At 43.1% G+C, this 25,486-nt stretch overlaps 1 protein-coding gene and 1 non-coding gene across 7 annotated transcripts; both read left to right on the top strand.

Moving 5' to 3' along the window:
* The first annotated feature begins 242 nt into the window (after window positions 1–242).
* On the top strand, window positions 243–25,486 carry LOC6616388 (mediator of RNA polymerase II transcription subunit 13). 6 transcript variants are annotated; one of them, XM_032720033.1, is made up of 14 exons: window positions 243–370; window positions 2,101–2,692; window positions 6,654–6,969; window positions 12,793–12,886; window positions 12,951–13,034; window positions 13,403–13,848; window positions 13,918–14,602; window positions 15,428–15,859; window positions 17,459–17,639; window positions 17,730–18,313; window positions 18,373–23,149; window positions 23,213–23,327; window positions 23,387–23,502; window positions 23,564–25,486. In XM_032720033.1, exons 2-14 carry the CDS (start codon window positions 2,624–2,626, stop codon window positions 23,945–23,947), a joined length of 8,283 nt encoding a protein of 2,760 aa, XP_032575924.1. In that variant the 5' UTR covers window positions 243–370; window positions 2,101–2,623; the 3' UTR covers window positions 23,948–25,486. The 6 variants fall into 6 exon arrangements, with proteins under 6 accessions (XP_032575924.1, XP_032575923.1, XP_032575922.1 ...); XM_032720032.1 differs by having other exon boundaries at window positions 243–397; XM_032720031.1 differs by having other exon boundaries at window positions 243–422.
* On the top strand, window positions 13,071–13,212 carry LOC116801320. Its single transcript, XR_004361956.1, has one exon.

Raw genomic sequence — 25,486 nt, 5'->3', positions numbered from 1 at the left:
CGCACCACTTAAACAATTTCATTAAAGGCTCTCTATTACATTTAAAAGATCTTTTATTTATTTATATATAAGATGCGTATTACTTTTGAAGACACAGACAGAGAACCAATAACTTAAAAATTATATCATCCTAAATTAAGAAGTTGTAATTTGTTGTATATTTTGAACTTTCCCACTGTGAATACTTAGTGTTCTGTGGTATTTATTAGTGCTTTTGTGCCACCTCTTTAGTATGTTTCTGTCTGTGCTACCTGGCAACACTGGCTCTGCCGCCGACGGCAAGTTTTCCCTGATATTTGTTGCGAATTGTTATAAAAATCGATCGCAGATTTTTCCGTATGCGAATGCGATAGATAAAGTGGCACAAAATGTAAAGATTCAAGTCCAGATTATATCGGTAATCGGAAAGAACAGCGAAAACGGTGATTAAAACGTAGAAAAGTGATCAAAAATGCAAATGCAAAAGCAAACCCGAGAAGTGAGAGGGTGTGAGTGTGTGTTGTATGCTTGTGTGCGTGCAAAAAGAGCTGCAGCAAATTAAATATAAATAATAATGCCCAAGTGCCGTTGGTTGACAAATAATTGTGGCGCAAAATCATTAAATGATTTTCAAGACGTGTTTAAGCATTGGCAGCGGAAATGTTTAATGGTTTTTAATTGCTCTAGCGGTCGCTGCCCCGGCGCTTTGCCTATGTAGTGTGCGTGTGTGTGTTGAATGAAAGAGGTGGAGAAAGAGGAGAGTGTAAGATAGAGGAATATGCAACAACTGTGCGATTTTAGTTATCGATGGCATTTTTTCGGCTATTTCGAGTGTCCGAAAGTCAAAATCAGAAAATCTGATGTGTACACACACATTACTGCCCAGAAACAGAGAAAACGGGGCGAAAGGAAAACTACGAAAGTGGTTGCTCTGCCATGTAGGTGTATGTTTGATGCGTGTGTGTGTGTGAGAGGAATGCTGCTGCCCGTCTATGTATCACGTTTCGCACTCTACATATTTGCGTGCGTGTGTGTGCTATGCAGTGTTGTATAGTGCATAATTTATGGAATTTCGGATTTCCTTCTAGTTTCGTTTTAGTTTGAGATTTTTCCCTTAATTTAATCGATCTATGTGCTCGGTCTCTCTCTGTCTGCCTCTCGCTCAAAATGGTTGCATCCCCAAGAGATGCACAAAGAGCGAGCGAGAGCGAGATAAACAGACGCCGCCGCCACTAACGCACACGCACACCAATGCATATGCAGTTAGCTGGTAAAACTTGTTTTCTCCCTCTCTCCTCTCTCGCACTCTCTGCTCGGCAAAAAGAGCAAAAGCCGCTATTCGAATTCGGCCGCTACTCGCCCTCTTCTGCTCTCTCGCCACTCGCCGCTGACACAACTACACTACATACTGGCTATATACCATATATATGGCCGATTCAAAGCTAGGCGAGCAAAATTTCCATTGTGTGTGGCGACCAGCGTTCGCAGTCGGTTCGAAAATTTCTGACTCGTCATTCGTGCGCAAAAAACACCAAATACAGCGCAAGAAATTCAAGCCTGAGTAATAGATTAAATATTTTGAACTATTGTTATTTTTCGAAACCAAAAAATAAGCGCATCGTCGAGTTTCGTGTGTTCACAGTACGTGCGAGTGTGTTGGTGTTTTTCTATTACTCATCTTAATTTGCGCTCTATAAATGTGTAGTTTTTTCGGATAAACATAAATTAGCTGGGTTTGAATTCGAATACAGCCGAAAAACTCTTACCTATTTTATTTTGTCTACATCAACGATTAACGAAAATCCAACGACTTTCATCGTCGTTTGCGTGTTTCTAGAAGTAAATGTGTGTGTGCGGTGTATACTCGCTGCCTGTGGCTGAAAAAAGTCAATTTCTGAGTCGCTCTCTCTCGGCTTGCTCTCTTTTTGCATGAATGAAACAGCGAATGAACGAACCCTTGTAATTGTTATCTATATGTGTGTGTGATTGAGTGAGTGTAGCAATAAATAAGCAAGTTAAAACAATAAGAAAATAAACTAATAAATGCAGCTATTTCCGAAAAGGAAACAAATGCCGAGCGGTAAAAGGTGTGCTTAAAGTCTAATTCTTCTTATATTCCAGCTTTAACCAACAACAACAAAAGCAACATGCTTAATTCGACAGTATGTGTGTTTCATTGCCAAAGCAACGTATACGCTTACATACTCTCCCCAGAGAGCGGATAAATACAAAATACACATAATAAAAATCAAAACCAAACATCAAATAGCAAATTACAAACAAAATCTAACACCACAACACAACCACAAAATATCGAAAGTAAAGAAACGAGACGAAAGAGAGCTCTTCATTATTTGTGTATCCGTGTGTGTCGTCTCTCTCGCGTGTGTGTCCGTGCCTATACCGTTGTGTGTGTGTGAGAGTATTGCTGTGTGCGTGCAGCAGAATCAATAATAAAAAATAAAAATCCAAAATAAAAAGAGCAGAAAAAGCAGCAAGCAAATGTGCAAAATACTACAGAATATCAAAATCAACAACAAATAACAACACATCGGATAAATAACAATAATAGCAATACACTATAAGCAAACAACGTTGAGAAAATGAGGTGCTGCTGCTGTGCGAAGAAAACAAGCCAAGAACTATGACGCATCAAAATCATCAGACAAACGGCGCAAGTTTGGAGGATTGCCACACAAACTTTTATGCCTTGGTGAGTACTGTGTTGTTTTTCTGTGCAATTGTTTCTTATTTTTCGCAATGGGCTCAATTTTTTTTGCTTCAGTATTTAGGTCAGTGAGGATGATTGAGGAGGGGTTCTCCTCGAGGGGGGCTTATTGGCCTGCGGGGGGGTGTCACCCACTCAGAGACAACAATTTACATTACCGATCATGGGATCCTCCTCGTCATCTCTCTCTCTCTCTCTCTCTCTCTCTCTCTCTCTCTTATCGATTGGCAGCCGAAATGTAGACGCCGCCGGTCAGACACAGCTGTTTATCGTTATCGCTGCAGATGCTTCGCAAATATCCTACAGAAACTTAAAGTAAATGCAGCCACACGATAATATGTTGAAACCAACTATCGAACTATTTACCATTTCTAAAGTTTTACATTGTGTCTTATTTCATTCTTATGGTCAATTGCCAATCTCTTCTTTACTATTTAGACATAAAATTGTGGCAATATACGCACATTAATCCGAATGTTATGTTTCAGTATTCAATAAGTCATTTATTTAAATAGCCAAAGTTTAATCATTAAATTTTAATTTTGTTCTTTTTACAGCAATCAAAACGTTACTGAATTTTTGTTAAAGTAATAATATTACTGACCATTTTCTTAAAACGTTTAAATTTATGTATTGCAATAAATTATTACAATTATAAATTTACATTTTATAAATGCTCATTCAAATTTTAAATATATGTACATACATAAATATGTGGATCGTAAAGACACTTAATTCGTCGAGTATCTAGATAGAATTTTTAGTATGAGACATGTAGCTTTCAGTTTTCGGACACATTCATTCCAACATTTATTCTGCCCAACATAGTGAATTTCAAGTACTTGTTATTGCTAGAAACCTGTAGTAACTGAAAGTAGGAGATTCCGGGTGTTTACTGTAGCAGTAAAAACGGGTGTCTTTGTGGCAGCCCACAGCGATTGTTGCTCTGTGACTTTGTGGGTAGATTCGTGACTGGGGCTCGGTGACTTTGTGGCCCATAACAGGTTCTCCTTTTCCCCGAGACCCAAAGTCGAAACTGAAAACCCAAGACCCGCGACTGAAAACTGAAGACTCGGGGACTACGACTGACGACTAGTTTGTCGGCCCAGCTAGTTAGTGATTGTGCTATTGTCTCTCCGTTTTGGCATATTTCTTTAATGAATCTCGCGTCGAAAGGAGGAGATAGCAGAATGAGAGGGGACGCAGAAGCCGAAAAAATGAAACAGAAATGCCAAATGAAATAGTCGAGGAAGAAGTGGAGGCGATGACGACGACACGACAATGCGTACAATACAAGTCAACGTGCTCCACTTCCCCGCTCTCTTTATTCCTCTGTGTCTGTGCCTGTGTCTGCTTACAACTCTCTTGCAGAGTTTGGAGCAGCAAGAGAGTTGTTTAGTGGGCCGACGCCAACGAAATAACGAAACAATAACAAACGCCAAACTTTCTCTGAGCGAGATGGAGAGCGTGGCGACAGAGCGAGACGGCGCGAGAGAGCAGTTTGAACTTGAGAGGCACGCGCGCGTGAACAAACACAAACACAGGCGAATGTCGAAATGATAACAGCCAGAGAGAGGGAAACACGACCTCCTCCTCTCTCGTTGAAGGATTGCAAAAAGCGAGAGGGAGAGGAAGATAGATAAAAGATAGAAAAACTCAACCCACGAGATAGCTCGACCAAAAATAAAAGACAAACCAACACGAAGCGAAGAAAAAGCAGCGAGACGAAATGAGAGCGAAAATGAAAACACACACAAAAATGGCAAAAACGAAGAGCAGCCAAGCAAGCAGCGGAAGAATGTGGAACATACATTTTTGTCGTCAAGACGGCGGAAAAGAGAGGGCTTGAGAATTGAATTGAGGAGAATGGCCGGTTTGGGGGAATACCTTTCGGCTTTGATTGTGTGTGTGCGCGACCGCCCGCCCGCCAGCAAGTACGATAGTGTGTGTGTGTGCTTGAAGGTGCAGTTATTTATTTTGGCGCCATCTCGCTTTGGCCCATTGATTTCGCACTGCTTGCCTGCCTTCTCACTCGCCACTTGCCACACTAGCAACTTGTTTCCATTTTCAACAATTCTACCATCTTAAAACATCTATAAGTCAAGTTTCCCCCACTCAAACAGTCTACAACTTGGAGCTTAGTTTCAAAATGTTGAAATACACAAGTCTTGAGATTTTAATAATCGTTGACAAACTTTTGTTTCAGAGAGAAATACGCCTGCACGTTGCTTTATCGTTAAAGTATTGACAGATCATTGCGATACATACATATTTACATTAGGTTTCGCTTTACGACTTGAATTATTGCGAAAGGCGTCTGAGGCGCCTATAGTTCAATGGTTACGGTTTAGAAATGTACTATTTAATATTAGCTTGTGGTTTTGGTTGGGCATTTTACATCGATATACAATATTAATATTCAAGTTGGAGGGCTTATCCCTTTCTTCCCACGTAGCAGATGATAATAAAATCGGTATATTAATCAAAAATTCGAGTCTTGTGTGGAAGTCACTAGTAATTTCGTTTGTAAAATTGGGGACTGGTGTATAAAGCCAACGCAACACTGCAACGGAAGCAGCCAATGACGACCCCAAATGGCTAAAAAAAACTAAAAAGCCAGCAAGCTACATAAGCCCAGTTAGTCAGTCACTCATTCTTCTTTTTCTCCGTGCTTCTCTCTTGGTTTCGCTTTTTGTTTCTTCTTCGGTGCCCCAAGTTTCTCATGTCTCTGCTGCAGCTCCTCTTTCGCTCCCCCTTCTTCTCCACCCCTCCTTTCCATCCTCTGCCGTTTTTTTTCGTGCTTTTGTTTTGAGTTGCGAGGCAGCGGAAGATTTTCAAGCTTCGCTTTGGTCGTTTTATGCTTTGCCTGTTGTTGCTGCTGCTGCCAAGTGCAATGAGGAATGTATTTTACATATGTGTGTGTGTAATTTGAAAGATTTCGCAACACTGGTAAATTAGTGGGCAACAATTCAAGATGATTATCGTTTTTGCATAGATTGAAATACACTCGGCAAAACTCTTAAGTTCTTGAAGATATAAAATATATATATCTTAGATATAGATATATAAAATATAAGGTACTATATAGAAGATTTCTGTATTATTTCATTTACATATAACATTAAAAAGGCTTATCCATTTATTGCTTGACTTTCCATTGATTTCTCAAATCGTGACAGAATTAGCAATTCGTAATTGAATCTAACGTCATCGTTAGCATTTGCGTTTAATGCAAAAACCGATAAAACAGTTTAATATCGTAATCTCAGTGAGTCAAATGGGGTGTGATGAAGTCTTTATTTTTAATACCTACAGAATTTATCGATGTAAAAGATCAGTTAAGTTTTCACAAACTATTGTGAAACAACAGTTTACCTATCTATAATACATTAAATGGAATGGACTTGTTGGACTTGTTTAATTGCTTTTCTTATTAAAGGGATCTAAAGGTGCTTTATATTTAACTTAAGCCTATATAAGACGTAGGGCTTAAACTGGGAACATTCATATATATTATTCACATTTACTACAATATGTTCGTGTATTTGTAGCTCTAGTGACAAATATTTCTCTGCATATCAGGAAGATCAGCTATCAGTAAATATCTACATAAGTAAGATCGCAACGGAAATAAAATAGATTGTTATTGCTGAAGTTTATCCAAAGTCTCTTTAAGATTTCTCCCCAGCAGCTGCCATAACAAGTCTTAAATTAGGAATGCGTTATATTCCGTACGTCATTTATAAGAAGATTGTACAGACACGGAACTTTCGTCACGAAAGGGCAAACAAATGATAGGAACTTACAAATGTATATGTAGATAGTGCAGCGATAGTTATCAGTTGAGTGTATTACAGAACCTATTTGGCATTAGTCTGGCTACCATTACCTGCTTACATACGCATTTATGACTAATTCCTGCTAACTCTCTATTAACCCATTACAGACTGATTTATGTGGAATAAAGTGGCGGAAGTTCGTTAACGGGGAGCGACCGAACGCATCGAGCGATCCTTTGGCGGACCCGATCCTGCGCTCCTATTCGCGATGCATCCAGGCGGACATGCTGTGCGTGTGGAGGAGGGTCCAATCCACGAAGACGGACAACGCCGACCCGAATGCCTTAACCTTCGAGATGACCACGTCGACCAAGGTCCACCCGCCCCTTTCGCTGGCCGCCGCCAAGGAGCTATGGATCTTCTGGTACGGCGAGGAGCCCGATCTCAGTGAACTGGTTGATGCCGAGCTGCTCCGAGTGGCGGGTAAGTTTCTAGACCAAAGACGGTTCGAACAAAATGTATGTAGCTATGAAAGCTAGTTAGGACTGATTATAAAGCGTTAAATTGCATAAACCTGTCATAAAGCACCCAGGTTTTTGTAGACCGGTAGTAGCTACGAGGTAACCAATATGACATTTTCATAGAAGTTTCTGAATAGGTAAACCTATTTACCAGTTAAAATTCTATGTGTTACATTAAAGATCGATTGTATTATTTTCTTGCTCTCCCTTTCTCTCCCACACACACACACAGGCACTCACATACTCGTTCTCACTCACACATCCAAGTGGGTGATGAATTTAATAAAGCTTCAAGGCCGCATCCATCGCATGCAATTGCAACAACAAATTTTGCCATCTCTTTGACGGGTTTGTGTGCGTGTGGGTGTATCTGTGTGAGAAAAGCCAAAACAAATGCGACACACAAACAAACAAACAGAGAACTCGCGAAATACATTTCGATTGCGACAGATGATTATTATTATTGCTCTCCTGATGCTCTCCACGTTTTTCTCCATCCCCTGTTGTTTCGCAATCTTTCTCCCTCGCCTTTTCATTTTCCTTTGGCGTCATTCAACTCACATGGCGTCGTATTGAACCGTCAGCAACAGAAACGAGAAAGAACGAAAGGAAAAAAGCAACAACCGACAATCGTAGGCGGTTGTCTCCTCTCTTCCGCCGACTTTCACACGGAAAATAAAAAGTTCTATCCATATGTTATACACATGCATTTTTTTCGGAACAACGGTTCGCAAAGGTTCAAATTAAATATGCAATTGATCCAAAACCGAGTTCAAATCGAAAGTGTCTTATAAACAAGAATGTATATATAGTTCCTAACTAGATTAATTTATTATGTTGCAAATATTTTATCTTCGCTTTCGAGTTTGCATTGAAACCCCCTATAAAGTCCTTAAATCTTATCCCTTTTTTCCTTGTGCATAAAAGAAGGAAAGAGGAAGCAGTAGTGCCGAAACGTCACCTGTCATTTGCAATGTTTTCGCTAGCTTTCTCTCTCTTTTGCTCTCCGTCGCTCTCTGGTAATTATGCAAACGAAGAAGAAAGGTGCTCTCGCGCTCTCCCTCCTGCTCTGCGCCCCTCTCGCTCGCTCCTTCGAGGGTTGTTCAATATCAATACACACTACTGGCCTTCGAAAGAAGCTCGTTCTCTTTCCCACACCCTATCTCCATTTCTTTCTTTTCTTATCAGCCATTGCGTGTGGCCACTATTTATTCAATATTTTTGTTATTGCCTCATTATCTCTGACCACTAACTACGTACTACACTACGTATATTGTTCAACGTAGAATTTGAATTTAGGTTTCGGCTTTTCCATGGCAAATTCCATTACCCATCAAGCAACCGCAGGTCGCCCGAGATCCGTAATCCCGTTATCTGCAGACCACCCATTTAATAGATATTTCAAAACTTTAATTAAATATGATTGTTAAAGAGTTCTCAATGTTTCAAAGAATAACTATTGAAGTTTAATGGTTCCCTATTATCCAGTAATTGAAACAATACAGAACAACAAAAATGTGAAGGCTATTACTTCAGATCATAAAGTGTAACGCTAGCTAGGAATTCCCACCAATTATTTTTTTTTTCAATTGAGAGCCTCGTCTTTAAAATGTATTCAATTAAAACATTTAAGTTTAATTAAGTTTCCTATATAAACTAAAAGTATCTTACAATACCCTTCGTATTCATTTGATAATGCATAATTATAAATAAATAGTACAGCGTACGTAATACACGTAATTATCTCAATAGTTCATATTTCCACTTAGAACTACAAATTTTGCATCCGTGTAGAGCTACAGAAGTTCTCCCTTGCCCACCGTTTCTCTTTTGAAGTTCTCCGACCGAGATACGAGATAAGGAAGTTTGACTGTATCTTTTGTTATCTGTCTACGTCATTGTGGCCCAATGAGTTTACAGTTAGCTTGTTCCGCCGTCATGCGTTAACCCCTTTTTCAGGCGCGCATTTTTTAGCGTCTGGAGTTGAGAGTTGAATGCACGTCGGTTCCACCGCTGATGAGATTTCGCGTTGTTTTTCGTGTTAGCCTTTGTCATTGCGGTTTTTTATTTATTGCACTTTTAATGACAAGGACATTGACTAATTGCATTGACATTACTTTGTCTGCGTTTTTTGGTCGAGTTTTCGTATGCTTTTTATAGCCTTTTCGGCCATAAACAACTCAACTGGCGAAAAAATTGTCGTCTTGTTGGTGTGTGTTCGTGTGTGCGTGCTCGCAAGTGCGTGTGAATGAAATTCTGAAAGAGTGAGAAGAGAGGCGAAGAAAAAGCGCCTTGTAGTTACTGTTACTGTCTCTCTGATTTGCTGTACGTGAAAACGGCAACGCCGCAAATCTCAGCCAGTCAGCACAGTGGCACAAAAATAACATTTACATGATATTTTTCAAGACTTCTAAATTTATAGAAATGCAATTCAGATTTTTCCGTAAAATGGTAGCCCTATATTTTTGCAATTAATTTTGATTCAAAATTAGACCAAGCTTGGTTGGCCTTATTTTTAGAGGGAAAGTATATGTGTAATGCACACAGATTATGCCAAAGTATTTTTAAGGTTTTACATTTTAGAGGAATAAATCATTTTAATTGAATAGGGATGAATTTATCATGTGTGTTTCAAATGGTGTTGTTAATCTAAGTACGCATTTGACTCTCACAGTAAACTAATTTACATATGGGCTTTATTCCCTTCCTGCTGGTTGCTTTTTCTGCGATTTTTTTTTTTTGTTTGTGCCATTTTTAAGGACGTCATTGTGAGACGCACGTCGATGCTGTAGAATTTAAGGAGATCCCTAATTACCATGTATTCTAGCACTGTTTGGAAACAAAAACAACAAGCCACACACTACTTGTTGTCATTGTACTCAAACAGTTTGTTGTTGTACTTCGATAGCATACGATTTTTACCTTAAACAGCTGTCACTTTTGCGTGTGTGTGTGCTGGTGCAGCTGTGTGCGTGTGCTCCACAATTGGAGCCAATAATTACGCGGTGCTCTCTGAAAATCATAGAGAAAGATTCGCAGAGAGATTCTCTCTTTTTGCGATTCTTGGCTCTCAATGAGCTTAAACTGGTTTGCGAGCTCGGGCTTAATTACAATGCGCTTTCTTGCTCATTTTGTAGTTGTTATTTTTAAGTCTTTTGCATTCGTGTGGTTTTACCTGCTTTTTCGTTTCTCGATTTGTTATTGCGCTTACTAAACATTTTTGAATGTGTGTGCGCTCAGATTATTGACCTTGATCAAACATTTGTTGCTGCTTGTTGTCATGTGTGTTCGTTTTTTGTTTTCATTATGTGTCACGCAAATGCAAAACTGCTAAATAACGCTCTCTTAATTAAACGTTCCAATTGTTGTGAAATTCTCACACACATTCTTAGAAAGAGAGAGCGGTAGAGGAAAGATCTGCCGCGATAGCAAAATGTTAACCTAAAATAGCAATTTTTTGGGCCACAAACAAGAAGAGCAGCAAAGGTAGTGCGTGTGTGGGTGAACAAGAACGAGTGCACGCCTAGCGGCACTTTGTCTCCCAAACAACCACTCTCTCTCTTACTCGCTACTTTGCACAGAGCGACTTGCCACCTCTCTCTTTACAAACGACGGAGTGGGAGAGAGAGAGAGAGGAGCAGCAACATGTGCACAAACCACACGTGCTAAAAAAAAATACACCCACACAGACGGCTTCTACGTGTTTGTGGAATTTGCATTGAGCAGTCGCCGTCGATTCCGATTCCCCGATTCCGATTTACCCGATTACAATTCCTGTTCCGAAGCCAAGAAATTGGAAAAGGGGAAGATCAGGATATTTAGCAGCTATGATGGGTAAATAAAATAAATTCAACAATAATTCAAGAACGTATCTTATACCTTTGAAGCCAGATAAATAAATCATTTTTAAACTTTATTGGAAACTATTTGAATGAAACAAAGTTTGTAGGTATAAATTCTACAAAAAGAAACCCTTTACTTTTCAATTGTAATAGGATACAAAGTTGCATATCATTTAAAACAAAATAATTTCGTGCTTTTCAAAATTTTAAAATCTTATTTGAGAACATAGTATTTTGTTTGCTGGAAGTTACTCTTTTGCTTCTTTGTTTTTTTTGTTTGTCGTCCCGTTTTGCTTCACTCGACTCTTGATTTTCTTTTGTTTGTTTGTTTGCCGAGAGAGCCGCTGAAGTTGCGGTTGTTGTTGCTTTTGTTTTGCCTGGCCTACCCTTGCGGACATTTATTTATAATTTTTGGCGAGCTTTGAACTTTTCACCGTTGGGTAGTGTTTCCATGTGTGTGTTCGTGGTGTGTGACCTGAGAGAAGAAGAGAAACGAAGAAGAGCCGGCTTGCAGGATGAAAATTGGATGTGTGGGCATGGGAACGTGTAGATAGCGGAATAATAATAGTGGCGTGGAAGAGGAAGAGGACGAGGATGCAGAGAGGAAGCAGACTCTCACGCACTCACACACACACACACACACACTGTCATAATCGTACATTGCCCTTTTATGCCGACGTGTGCGTGTGAGTTTTTAAGCGTCGTTGTAAAAAAACTCACGCTGATCTCATTGAAGGGAAAAAGTAGTAGCCATAAAGTGGAACAAAAATAGTTATGAATACTGCTAAGCCATTTTTGTTTTGTTTGCTATTTGTCCGAGTTGTTTACCTTTACGTAATTATCTGTGCAACATTGTTGACCAACGAAGGCAAAAAGAAGAAGCAGTGGAAATCAATGCAGGCGTGGGAACCGAAGAGAAAGAGCGAAAGAGAGATTTACCCCATGCATATGTATATTCGGAAGTGTGTATGTGTGTCCATAAGTGGTGGGGGTGGATGCTTGGAATTTTCCAAAAATTTGTAGACTTTCCTTTTTCTTTTACAAATCCTCTCCCTCCTTTTCCCACCCTCTTCTCCTTTTACTCTCTGCCTTTTCTTTATGTTTCGAGTGTTGGCACTTCCGCTTCGGATTTTTGTGTTGTTGCTTGGCGGTTTTTTGTCTCCACCTCTCTTCACTTCTCACGCTGCATTTTTACATATTGCGCTCTACACATATTTTCATCTTTATCCACTGCTTCTTTATGCTTCTTTATTTCTGGCCTTCTCTGTGCCTCTCGCTTTCTGGCATTCTACCCATCTCGCTCTATGTTTGTTTGTCATTTTCCTACAAGAACAATTCAAATGCAAAACGAAAACAAAACAATAACAAATATGAATAGCCTTAAAAGTTTTGTTTTTCTTAAGGCCTGCAAGACAGAGAGAAGAAAAGTGGGTGGGAAAGAGAGGGCAAAAATGTGAGGTTGATTGTTTTACGTTGTAGACGCCTCTTCCATTGTTTCTATATTTGCTATAAATTTTTGTTATTTCTTCCACTTGGTTTTGGGTATTTTCCACGTTTACATTTTAATGATGTTTAGATTGTTGACAAAATAGAGAAACACACCCACCACTTGAAGATTCATTGCGACCTAGAGCATAGGAAGCTTTTTACATAAAGGATTATACGGATTTTCATCTTCCAACGCAAGTGGAGATACACTGATTTTTAACCTTAAAGATCTACTTACATAGATTATTATTATTATTACCCTTACATTCGATCATTAGGGTTTCATTGACAAGCTACATACATTTTTTGGATTGCCCAATTACTTTTACATATTTGAAATGTTTTGAAACGAGACATTTTAAGCGAGAATATTCAAATATTTAAATATCTAAAGGAATGACAATTTTTGAAGGACTTTATGAACCTTACTAAGACAATTTTATTTTATTTTCTAGCTAACCAAGCGCTTTGGAATGGCACCTGGAAAGGAGCTCTCACCTACGAGTGCCGATCGCTGCTGTTTAAGGCGCTGCACAATCTTATGGAGAGGTAGAAGCATAGAGAAAGTCAATATCAAATTCAAACTAATGTTTATAATCAACACTTTCCTCAGATTCGTGCTTACCAAGGACATTGTGCGCTTTGGAAAATGGTTTGTGCAGCCCTGCACTTCCAGCGATCGCCTCTTTGGACGCAGGTATGTGACCGTAATGTAGGGTTTAGATAGAGACTGTTCGGATGAATGCCCTAACTTTTGTGAAAATGCTTAGAATTGCTTCCAATTCACAATATGGCAATATCCTAGAAAAATGAACAGGAACTCTGTGCAATGGCATTGAAGCTTGTGGCATTGCATCGTTCTTCCTGCGACATTCCTAGACTATTTGATTCTATTATAACAAATTCAATTGTCCATCATTGTTCAGCTTAGTCATTGTATTGAATTTAGTAGAAAATGATCCGTTTTCTAATAATCTAATAAAACGTATTTTTAAAGAATATATAGGGCTTGATCTTACTCTTCTATGAGACCAGATTTCCTAATCATTTATACTCTCTTTGCAGCTCCCAGCACTTGTCCTTCTCATTTACGTTCTTTGTGCACGGCGACACCGTTTGTGCCTCCATAGATTTGCGCGAGCATCCCGCCGTGCGTCCGCTGACCAAGGAGCACTTGACCGAAGCGGCGGCAGCCTTTGCAGCGGCCAGTTCTCCGCCAGGGTCAAATGGATCTGCGGCGACAGCAGGCGGAGCAGTGCCTAATCCTCAGGATCCAAATGGAGCCAGCATGGATGGACTGGACAGCGGAGAGGGAGCGGCCAAGGCAGCGCCACCGCCGCACGCGCGAAAGGTTATGCTGGCGCCCTTTGGAATTGCGGGCATACTCACCGGCAATAGCTATAAGGCCAGCGATCCCATAGCCGAGAAGATCCTCGAGGATTGGGCCTCGTTTTTTCCGCTGTGCAATAAGGACAACACGGATGTCCCACCCGTGGTGGAAGTGGTGTCGGGTGAGTGAAAAACTTCGGATTAATTGCTCTCCAGTTGTCCAATCTAATTGCTTTAATTTTCATCCCCAGGTGGTCATAAGATGTATCATCCCACAAACTACGTACTAGTCACAGACCTGGACGACATGGAGCACATGGAATTCGTCGAGATGCAGAAGATGCAAAGCTCAGTGGCCGGAGCGGCGGCCGAGTCAGCTGTTCTGGCCTCGCTTTCCTGCCCACCGGGAGCAGCAGCTGCTCCTTCATCCATGGGCGCAGCTCCATCTGCAACAGCGGTTCCCTTGGGTCCAGCTTCCCTCAATGCTCCAGCTTTAGCAGGAGCAGGTGTCGGAGCCACCGCATCTTCCGCCGCCAAAGAGATATCCCGCAAGGCAGCTCCACAAGCGGTCAGCGCCCTGGAACGTCTCGCCTTCCAGCCCTACTACGATCAACGGCCCACCTCGGGCTTCACCTTCAATACCAACAATACTCACATACCCGCCTCGGCAGCCGTGGAAATGCCGGAACGAACCTGGCAGGATTGCGTGATGAACACGCTCCATGTGGATGCAGCGGCGGCAGCAGCCGCAGCTGCTTCGTCTACGCCCGCCTTGGGAACTGGGTCATCATCCGCGGATGGCGACGAGAATGAGCAGAATAAACCGCCGCAGGATTCCAAGCAACTGGTGCAGCAGCAGATCCAGCAGCAACAGCAACGCCAAAAGCTCTGGAACTTTGTGGATCCCATGCAGAAAGCACCCTGCATATGCACCAAGTGAGTTTTGATATCTTAGCTTCTTAAAAACCATGAAAGCCATGATAAAAGCCATGCTATTTTCTCTCTATATGCAAGGGTATTTATCCAATCTCTAGAAGTTTTCGAATTGTAGTTAAAGAGTCTGGAATTATTCGAAAAAATATTTAATTCTTGTATCTTGTATTGTATTCTTTGTATCTTCTTAGGAAGTCTTTTAGACTTTGCATTTTAAATGTGCCTATATAAATTAAAAGTATAACATAAAGTTATATACTTGAAGTTTACCGTGTTTCTGTTTCAATATTTTATTATAGTTTAAGACAGCTATTGCAAGAATAACTTCAAGCTTACATACATCTAGAGATTTTGAAAATACTCTCTTTTTTTTACTTGCGCGCGGTTTTTTGTTTTTTTTTTTTTTGATCCTTTAAAATCTTTTTGCTCCCTCTAATATAACAAATATTTTTATTATATTGCATATAAGATATCGATATAAACTTGATGTAGTGGAGATGTTGTGCTCCCTTCAGAAATTAGAAAAAACCCAATAAACCAAAACGAACCCGCTTTGATGGCATGCTAAAAAAAGTACCTTTACCCTAGAAACAATATGCAGTTAAAGGCGGTAGTTGACCTTATGTTTACTGTTATCTCTGCATGCGATAGGCAATAGATTTTTTGCGTTTCCTTTTTTTTCTATACAACTTTCTTTTGAGTTACCTAACCCACACAGCAGCAACAAATAATATAACTTGAGCCAGCGACAGAGCTACGAAAGTGAAGCGTTAAAAATATTGTGTTGCTAGTGTCTAAACCCGAACAAAACCAAAAAACAAATTTCAGCGCCCAATGCAGCAGCAGTAGCAACATTAGCAACAACAAGCGACCGCAGCAACCGCTGGGATCGCCTGCGCTGCGAGCAGCAGTTACCGGCGGCAGTGGCAATAAGTCGTCCTCGTCATCATCTTCATCATCGTCGTCGTCGTCCTACCAGCAGCAGCATTACCACCAGCAACATCTGCAGCAACAGCAGCAGCAGCAGCGACCGGGAACACCTGTGCTGCCGGCAACGGCGGCCACATCATCCCATCATTCCAGTTCCCTGGGCAACACTAGCGCCTCCAATTCTTCCGCGGCCACTCCCCGGCGTCACAATGTGCCGTTCCACAAGCGGTTGCTCCATTCGCTGGCATCCACCGCCTCCTCCACGGCCTCCACCTTTAGAGCCAAAAACCACAGCAACACCACCACAGACACCAATATACCAAAACAAAGGTTTGTGTGTTGAGTGGAGTGAAGTGAAGTGGCGTCTGTTCATTATAGCCAGTGCTGCCTATATTTTAGGTTAACGCTATTCAGTTTTCTCTTTTAATGTACCGTTGCGATCAAATAAGAGCACTATGGGATTAAGTTTGATAGATAAACGTTTTGAGATATTTTACTTTCGAATTCTATTACTCTGCAACGGTTGACTTTGCTATATCAACCACCTTTTAAAGATTTACTTTGCTTCTGAGTGCACCTAAAAAATTATAAAAGATAAATGAAATATGTCATAAGGATCTATATTTCAAAATCTAACAATATAGGCGGCTTATATATACTTGATATGTATGATCAGTTGATCAGTTTCAGCTTTCCAAAATAGAATTGCTGATCTTCAAATTTAATGTAAATGTCTCAAGTGCTACTTTTTTGACTGCTACTGTATATATACCACCCGCATTTATCCACATTTATATTATTTTCTTTCCACTCTGTTCACACGCTCTGTTAACCTTTTGATTTCTTATGTTTTATTATTTTGTTGGTTGGTTTTGAGAATATTATTTTTGCCCTTTGCGAAATACACTGGAATCAAAGAGGGGCGCATTTAATTCACCACGCCTCTCCCAAAAAAAAGGAGTCAGCACACACAAACATTCACGCGTCGTCATCTTGAAATAACAATTCCTAATTCCAATTCACTTAATCGTTCTTGGTAATTGGTAAATTAGCTAGCAACATTCAAAATAAATTAAAACGCAACGCTACACAAACACAAAAGACTGCAAGCAACGGCATTATAACAAATTATATAATATTTTCCATATCGAGGACGAGGACATACAACACGTCTTGTAGCACCTAACTAGCTTAGTATATCCACTGCCCCCACTCTCGTACACCCCGAACTCCACTTCCCCATTGCCGTTCTCATTTTCTCATGGCTCGATTTGCAAATACTCGATACTCGATACTCTGTATTCGATACTGGATTGAGTATGAGTACTCAGTTCAATACTTTGGTTTTGGTGCCGCATGTATCTTTGTTTCGATTCCTTAAGGTTTTATGCATTTTGTGGAATGATTTTGGTTTTATTTGCTGATTTTCTTTATTGTAAATAACAACAGCACATAATGTATAAATAAATTGGGTGTTCTAAATATTTTTAAAGTTTTCAAGAACAAAATAATTTAGTGCCTTAAAACTAAATTTAGAATATGTCGATCCAACTTTATTTTGAAATTTTGTATGACACCACAATAGTTGGAATTTTCTATATAAACTTTAACAAAGTGCACCTCTTATAAATTATATTATTTTGCAGCTGTAACGGTTTTGTTTAATACATCTAATCCTAAAACAATGGATATGGTTTTATGATTAATTTTGCTATGGCTATTTTTGGAGCACTTCTCCTGCTGAAGTATTCCGATTAATAATATATATATTAAATAATAAATACGCGCATACCTGTGAATCCATAGCTACACTATACGTAGATAAAACATTGTACATAACCTTTCGAAAAATAATGAGACACCACCTGATCTTATGATAATTCTTCCCATATGCTAATTCCATATGTACACGTTTTTCTATTCCGACAGACATCTGGGAAACACGCCTCATGAAACACCACACGGCGGCGCTTCAACGTACTCCCGCAACTCCTTGGGTGGCGATTCCTCGATGCCGGTGGCCTCCGTGGAATCACCGGCAACGCCGGCTCCCTCTCCGCATCCGAATTCGGCGCACTCGCAACCGACATCCGTGCCGCCCGCTGAGCAAGTGAGTGAAAGTGACGACCCAAAAACCAATGTGCAGACCCCTAGTCAACTTGTTTCACTAACACGATGTCCACTTTTGTCCACTTCACAGCTGCTCAATATGAGTCCCCATGCGCCAACTTCCGTTTCCAATCTCCAACAGCCGCCGACGCCTATAGACCACCTGCTGGACAAGAATACACCGGCGCCAACGCCAACGGACCAGCACGACAACAAGAGCATTACGGCCTCGCCCTATGTTCATCAGACGCCCAGCGTGGAGCCGCCCTCCTATACGGATCATGCGGCCGGCGGAGGACCAGCTGGTGGCCAGAGCCTTGGTACGGGTCCAGGTAGTGTGCCCACCCAGCAACCGGCTACGCCCACAGCCGCAACGTCAGCTGGTGGCGCCGGATCTTGCGGACCTTCAAATGCAATTGGAGGGAATGCGGTTGGCACTATAAGTGTCAAAAAGCTTGAGATGCAGCAACAGACTCCATCGGCAGCTATGGCCATCAAGCAGGAGCCTGGTGCTCAAGGTCGGGGCGTCGGAGGTGTTACCTCCACCACGGAGGCCTTGAACAACTTTAAGCGACTGTACAACCCGCCAAAGCTGACGTTAAAGGATCCGGATAGCTTCTACGACGGGGAGTGGCTCAAGGAGGTCATCTATGACTTTCAGTACCAGGAATACTGGTAAGTATAGACTTTATCTTTCTAAACAGCGCTCTAACATTGATTTTTCACAACTACAGGGACTATAGCACGGTAAAACGTCCGAAAATGGAAAAGCAACGGAAACCTAGGTATGCCAAGAACCTCTACGAAGGACAAAACCACGTGAAGCCTGACATGCCTTCGCCAGGATCCGTTTATGGCTCGCAGTTGCTCTCCTTGGATGAGTCAGCAAGCGCAGCAGGAGGTGGCGGTGGAGGACAGGCGGCGGGCAGCTCCGGCGGTGGTCTAGTGGGCATTGCCAACAGTACTGCCAGTGGCAGTGATGTAGAAGCCGATGGCAGCAGCTTCTTCCAGGGACTGAACATTAAGACAGAGCCCGGATTGCATTCCCCCTCTTGCAAGGAAACGTCGAAATCTTCGGGCGGCAACAGCAGCGGTGGAGGAAGTGGTAGCGGTGGTAATCTCTTCACAGCTGAAGGTTTGAATCCCTCGCTCAACGATCTGGAGCAGTTGTTTGAGACAAGCTCGAACGACGAGTGCAGCAGCGTGCAAATCCACACACCACCCGATTCCAACAACCCCTCGAATGGCGGCTGCAGTGCTGTGACCAATACGATCGAAGACCTCAAACGGAGCACAGCGGTGGCCAGTGCTGCCGTAGCAGCGGCAGCAGCAGCTGTTGCCTCGGGAGCGGGCAATATCCAGGCGGAGGATCTTACCAAGATGTTTCCCACACCACCGTCTCACGAGCAGCAGCACCCGAACTCGAGTCCCTGTCAAACGGACGTTGTTATGACGGATCTCAGTGTGGACACCACCACAACCATTATAACCAGTAGTATCACCACTACCTGCAATACCACTATCACGAGTAGTATCAACACCACCACAACAGCCTGTAGCAACCCAAGCAACAGTATTATGCTGGCTACCGCGCAAGCTCCCGTCACCGTGGTGGCCATCCAGACTGTCTCCAAGATGGTGAAGCAGGAGTATAACCTGGAACTGGGTAGTCCTATGGAAGAGCCCATAAATGACTGGGACTATGTGTATCGACCACCGCAACAGGAAAAGTTTGTGGGCTCGACGCGATATGCTCCATTGACCAACCTGCCCAGTCAGACACAGCCGCCGCTGACTCTGCCTACGGGATGCTTTTATCAACCCACCTGGAGTAGCCACAAATCAAGAGCAGCAACTTTGGCTAAAGCAGCGGCAGCTCAGCAGCAGCAGCATCAAAAACATCAGGCCCTTCAGCAGCGCATCCAATTGCATCAGCAGAAACTACAGCAGCTTCAGCTCCAGAATCAGCAGCAACAACAAGCGGCAGCCGCAGCAGCAGCGGCGGCAGCGGGAGGTGTTGGCCATCAGAAGCACCAGCATCAGCATCTTCATGATCTCCTGTCAGCGGCGCCGAGGACACCATTAACGCCCTCTACTGTTCCGCAACCGTTGAGCAGTGGTGGCAGTCAGTATTTGTTGAATCAGTTGAACTGCCCACAAGCGCCACCTGGCGCCTCCATGCAGCAGCTAATGCACCGAGCGGGGATGTCACCAATTTCCCCGGGACCCGGAATGGGTCCGTATGCCGCTAGAAGTAGTCCAATGTCGAGGGCAACCCCCACGCATCCGCCACCGCCATATCCTTATGACTTGGCTGTGGCCAGTCCAGCTACCTCCACATCATCGTACTTGAACCGGCCGCTTCACTCGCAGGAGCATCCGCACATGCATGGCATGGGCGGCGGAGCAACCGGAGGTGTCGGTCACGGAACAGGAGGTGGCGGGCACATGGGTATGGTACCGTACACTGGCGATGCGGGCATTGCCAGTGGTGGAACAGCGATGGCAGCCGGATCCTCGTCTTTGCTTCAGGAATTACCAGAAGTAAATTCTGTCCTAGTTAACATCCTGCTGTACGATACCGCCTTAAATGTCTTCCGGGATCACAACTTTGATAGTAGCAGTGTGTGTGTGTGCAATGCGGATACGCAAAAGATTGGCAATATTCGCGGAGCGGATTCCGGAGTATATGTACCCCTGCCCGGGGTTAGCTTCAATCCTTTCCCTTCCGGAGCTGGAGGCGCTGCGGCTGGACAGCGAATGCTCAATGGACCCAGTTCCGCCGGTTTTGGCGGCATGCGGATGATCAGTGCCTTTGGGGGTTCGCCAGCCTCAGCCTCGATGCCCGGAGCTGGCTCCGGACATGGCCATGGTCCAAATGGTTGCTCCAACTCGTCGTCTTGCACGCCGCCCAGCAGTAATCCCCATATCACCGGCTATGTGGATGATGATCCCGTGGAGTGTACGTGTGGTTTCAGTGCAGTGGTTAATCGAAGACTCTCTCATCGCGCTGGACTCTTTTACGAAGATGAGGTGGAGATCACGGGCATCGCGGATGATCCGGGCAGGAATAAGCAGCCTACGTTGCTCAGTATCATCCAGAGTCTTAGCAGGAAAAACCAAATCAAGCAGGGACCTGGAGAAACAAGCTCTGCCTTGGATAAAATCGGAGCGGGAGGATTGCCTGGTGGACAACTGGAGCAATTGGCTCACGCTGTATTTGACCTGCTATTGGATCAGTGTTCTATCATCCAAACATCTAGCAGTTCGGTGCACAGAGCACTTCAGTCCCATCGGAGGCGAATGTCCCGCCAACGAAGGATCTTCGGTACCAATGGAGCTCCAACTGCCTCATTGGCATCAATTGCAAATGTTCTAGAGTTTATGGATGCACACGACGTCATAAGTTTGGCCCTGGAGCAGTCGAGATTGGCATTCGAAAACCAGCGGATGGACAACATGATGGACTTCCATGGGAATGGTAGCAGTAGCTCGCATCAGCAGCAGCAACTCACAGCTTTCCATGCACCACCACCTGCTTTGCGTCACAAGCTAGCAGGTATTGGCGCTGGTCGGTTGACGGTCCACAAGTGGTCATATCTTCCCGTCGGTTTCACCCGTAGCAATAAGGAGATTGTACGCACCATGAATGCTATACAGCCGATGCTGCAGAATGCATTCCATTGCAAATCCAGGGGCGGCTCAGGTTCCAAGGATGCCAGTTCGTACAATACGGTGAGTGGACCGCTAACCTGGCGCCAATTCCATCGACTGGCAGGCCGTGCATCCGGACAATGTGAACCGCAACCGATACCATCCGTGGTGGTGGGCTACGAGAAAGATTGGATCTCGGTCGCACCGCACTCCATCCACTATTGGGATAAGTTTCTCCTGGAACCGTACTCCTATGCCAGGGATGTTGTCTACGTGGTGGTGTGTCCGGACAACGAGCATGTGGTGAGTTGTACTCGCAGCTATTTCCGGGAACTAAGCAGCACCTACGAGATGTGCAAGCTGGGCAAACACACACCCATCCGAGGATGGGATGGCTTCCTTCAAGTAGGCGCTGCTCGAAACAACGTGCCTGCGGATCGGGAAACGACTCCCTTGGATGATTGGCTGCGTACCCTGGAACATGCCGCTCTGGCGGAGCAAATCCGTCGGTATGCAGTTGCCTTTATTCACCAGTTGGCTCCATATCTAAGTCGAGTGCCAAATGATAAAACGTTGTTGAATCCACCAGATGGCACTGGCAACTCACACTCTAAAGGAGGAAGCTCTTCCTCCTCGAATAGCTCTTCAGGCAGCGGATTGCCAGGCGGGGATTTACCCACGGATAATATCAAGCTGGAGCCGGGTACAGAACCTCAAGTCCAACCGATGGAGACCAACGAAATAAAACAAGAACCCGGAGTGGGAAAAGGAGGCGCTGCAGCAGGTGAAACCAAACCCGCTCTGATCCTCGGAGATCCATTGGGAATGGGCGAGACTTTGGAGGACATCAACCCGTCAGCCATTGTCCTTTATGTGGTCAATCCGTTCACTTTCGCCTCGGATAGTTGCGAACTGGAGCGTCTAGCTCTGATTGCTCTACTTCGTTGCTATGCGGAACTGCTGAAAGCAGTTCCAGATTCAGTGCGATCACAGATGAACATACAGATTATATCGCTAGAATCTGTAATGGAACTGGGACCGTGCGGCAATCGAAAGCGTTTCTCGGACGAGATTAGGTGCCTGGCTCTAAACATATTTTCGCAGTGCCGGCGACATCTGGTGCATGCCCAATCCGTTAAAAGTCTTACTGGCTTTGGTACGGCGGCTAATATGGAGGCCTTTCTCAAGACAAAGGATGAACCCAATCGCCGGGCCTACAAGATGTACACGGCTCCCTTTGTTCTGGCACCAATGCACGAGAGGAATGACAAAACGGACTTCTCCAGATCCGCGGGAAGTATGCATGGCCAGAATGAACATCGTTATTCGGTGATGTATTGCAATTACTGCCTGAGCGAGGATCAGGCTTGGCTTTTGGCCACCGCCACTGATGAAAGGGGCGAGATGCTGGAGAAGATCTGCATTAATATCGACGTGCCAAATCGTGCTCGGAGGAGAAAAGCCCCTGCTCGCTATGTGGCCCTAAAGAAACTGATGGACTTCATCATGGGAATCATCTCGCAGACATCGCAAATGTGGCGTTTGGTAATTGGACGCATTGGAAGGATCGGACACAGTGAACTGAAGTCGTGGAGTTTTTTGCTCAGCAAGCAACAGCTGCAAAAGGCATCCAAGCAATTTAAGGATATGTGCAAGCAATGTACATTGATGTATCCACCCACAATCCTGAGTGCTTGCCTGGTGACCCTGGAGCCGGATGCCAAGCTGCGCGTGATGCCCGACCAGTTTACGCCAGATGAGCGCTTCTCGCAGATTTCCATGCAGAACCCGTTGGCCACTCCACAGGACGTGACCTGCACCCACATCCTGGTCTTTCCCACTAGTGCCGTCTGTGCGGTAAGTTTACAAGCCTAATCGACCACGATTGGTTATAATTGTTTTCCGTTTTCTTGTTCGCAGCCCTTTACGCGCCAGTTCCAAAACGAGCCGCAAGTAGATGACGACTTCCTAACATTCGAGGAAGAGGGCAACGAGGACTTTAGCGATGCGGACATTGGTGATCTCTTTTGGGGCAGTAAGTGTATTTAATTACCAGTCTTCGTATTCGGATACTTAAATTTTATCTTAAAACAGCTCACATGGACAGAGTATCCAATCATGGTAGTCCCGGTCGCATGGATGACAATCGGAGCTGGCAGAGCGCTGGCGGTAATAACTTCAAGTGCACGACGCCTCAGGAAGTAGAGGAGGTGGGTGATCATATATATTGGACTGACTTAAAACATTTACTAATTTTCCCTGGCATTTCAGGTTGGTTCACTCAACCAGCAGCCCATATCAGTGGGGTACATGGTGTCCACGGCGCCAACCGGTCGCATGCCCGCTTGGTTCTGGTCCGCCTGTCCGCATCTAGAGGACGTTTGTCCCGTGTTTCTGAAGACAGCCCTCCATCTCCATGTGCCCAGCATACAGTCTGCCGATGATATTCTCAACTCGACCAATGCCCATCAGTCAGCCAACGATCATCCGCTTGACTCCATTCTCACGGCGGATGTGCTGCGCTTTGTCCTCGAGGGATACAATGCCCTTTCCTGGCTGGCGCTCGACTCCAACACACACGATCGTCTCTCCTGTCTGCCCATCAATGTTCAGACGCTAATGGATCTGTACTATTTGACGGCTGCCATAGCCTAAGGTCCGGGATCTCAGATCCTTTGGATCACCAAAAAAACTAAATCAATCAAACGCAGTCGCATGCTTCCGTTTGCAGAACTTCCACTAGCTATATCACATCTTCAAAGAACAACAGAATACAGAACCGAAAGGATCAACACCAAGTAACCCTGAATAGAAGTTAACAGAATTCAAAAACACCAACAGAACAACCAGAGCAATAGCAGCAGTTAACACAACGCACAGATTATTAGCATAATCAACAGGAAAACTAAACATAAACAGATCACCGATGAGAGCGGAGGATACAACATTATCGTCTACCGATAAGTCTTGAACAGCAACAGCATTACTATTTATTAGTCGTCGAGAATTTGTAAAAGTGTCAAGTGCAAGAATTGTTTGTTTACTTTTATTTTTATACATATACATAGGCTGGCGTTCGATTAGAGTTTAATATTTATAAATATACAAAGAGGAGCGAATGAGATAGCGAAAAGCAAACAACAACAAACAACCACACACATATAGGCATATAGTTCATATATATACAATAGCGGAGTGGAGTTAACGCGAGAAACATATTAGCATAAGTAAAAAGTTTGTACATATTTACAACCAATTCGCCGTAAGCAGCAAACCAGCAGCAACAACAAAGCAAAACAAAAGTGTAATTATACAATTAGCTATTAGTTTACAACAAATTGGAGGAGCAGAGGAGGAGACCCTATTTAAATCTAATAAATTAAATCAATAAATTGTGTAAATTTTGTGCAAAGCGAGAATTAGTTTAAATTTAAATTATACAAGAGGAAAGTGTAAAACAACACCGAAGACACGCATTAAACGCCCCACACGACGGAAACAACAAAACATATAATTAACTGAAACGGTATACTGTAAATTGCATATATAAAAACTATATATATCTGGACGCCTAGCGCAGATGATGAAGGACGTAGAGGAAGGAGTAGGAGTAAGTGGAGGACGAGGACAGGAGTAGAGTTAGCATGAGCGGTTAGGAAGAGTTTTTAATTTCGTGTGTTTTTTGTTGTCTCTTGTATTCGTATAATCCTAGGGAAACATTTGTACTTCACACAGATACTGAACCCGACCCAACCCAACCCACAAACAACAAACACACACACCACTCACATAGCCAATTTTCTAATAATGGAATACTTAAACGAAAATGTGTACAAATTAATAATAATGATTGTAAAGAACGGGAAAGCTTTCTACACTCACCAACAACAACACAACAACCACAATTGAGTTTGCACGTTAAATCGATTTTCGCTAGGCTTAAGTTTAAAACAAAATCAATTAAGTAAAGAAAGAAAACCAATATTAAACAATGAAATTATTTTTACCTGTGTATTTTAATTAGCGTAAATTGTGTACACCACAAAACCTACGATTACAAAGACGTTTTCTAGTAATTATCAACACCAACACCAACATAGAAACACACAACACCCCACACGCGTAACTTTTAAGTAGTTTCGATTTCATTTAGTATTCTTTTTATTTGTGTAATAAACCGAACTTGTTTGCAAA

Source organism: Drosophila sechellia, chromosome 3L (assembly GCF_004382195.2).
Source record: "Drosophila sechellia strain sech25 chromosome 3L, ASM438219v1, whole genome shotgun sequence".
Lineage (NCBI taxonomy): Eukaryota > Metazoa > Arthropoda > Insecta > Diptera > Drosophilidae > Drosophila > Drosophila sechellia.
This window is presented reverse-complemented; position numbering and strand designations above follow the sequence as displayed.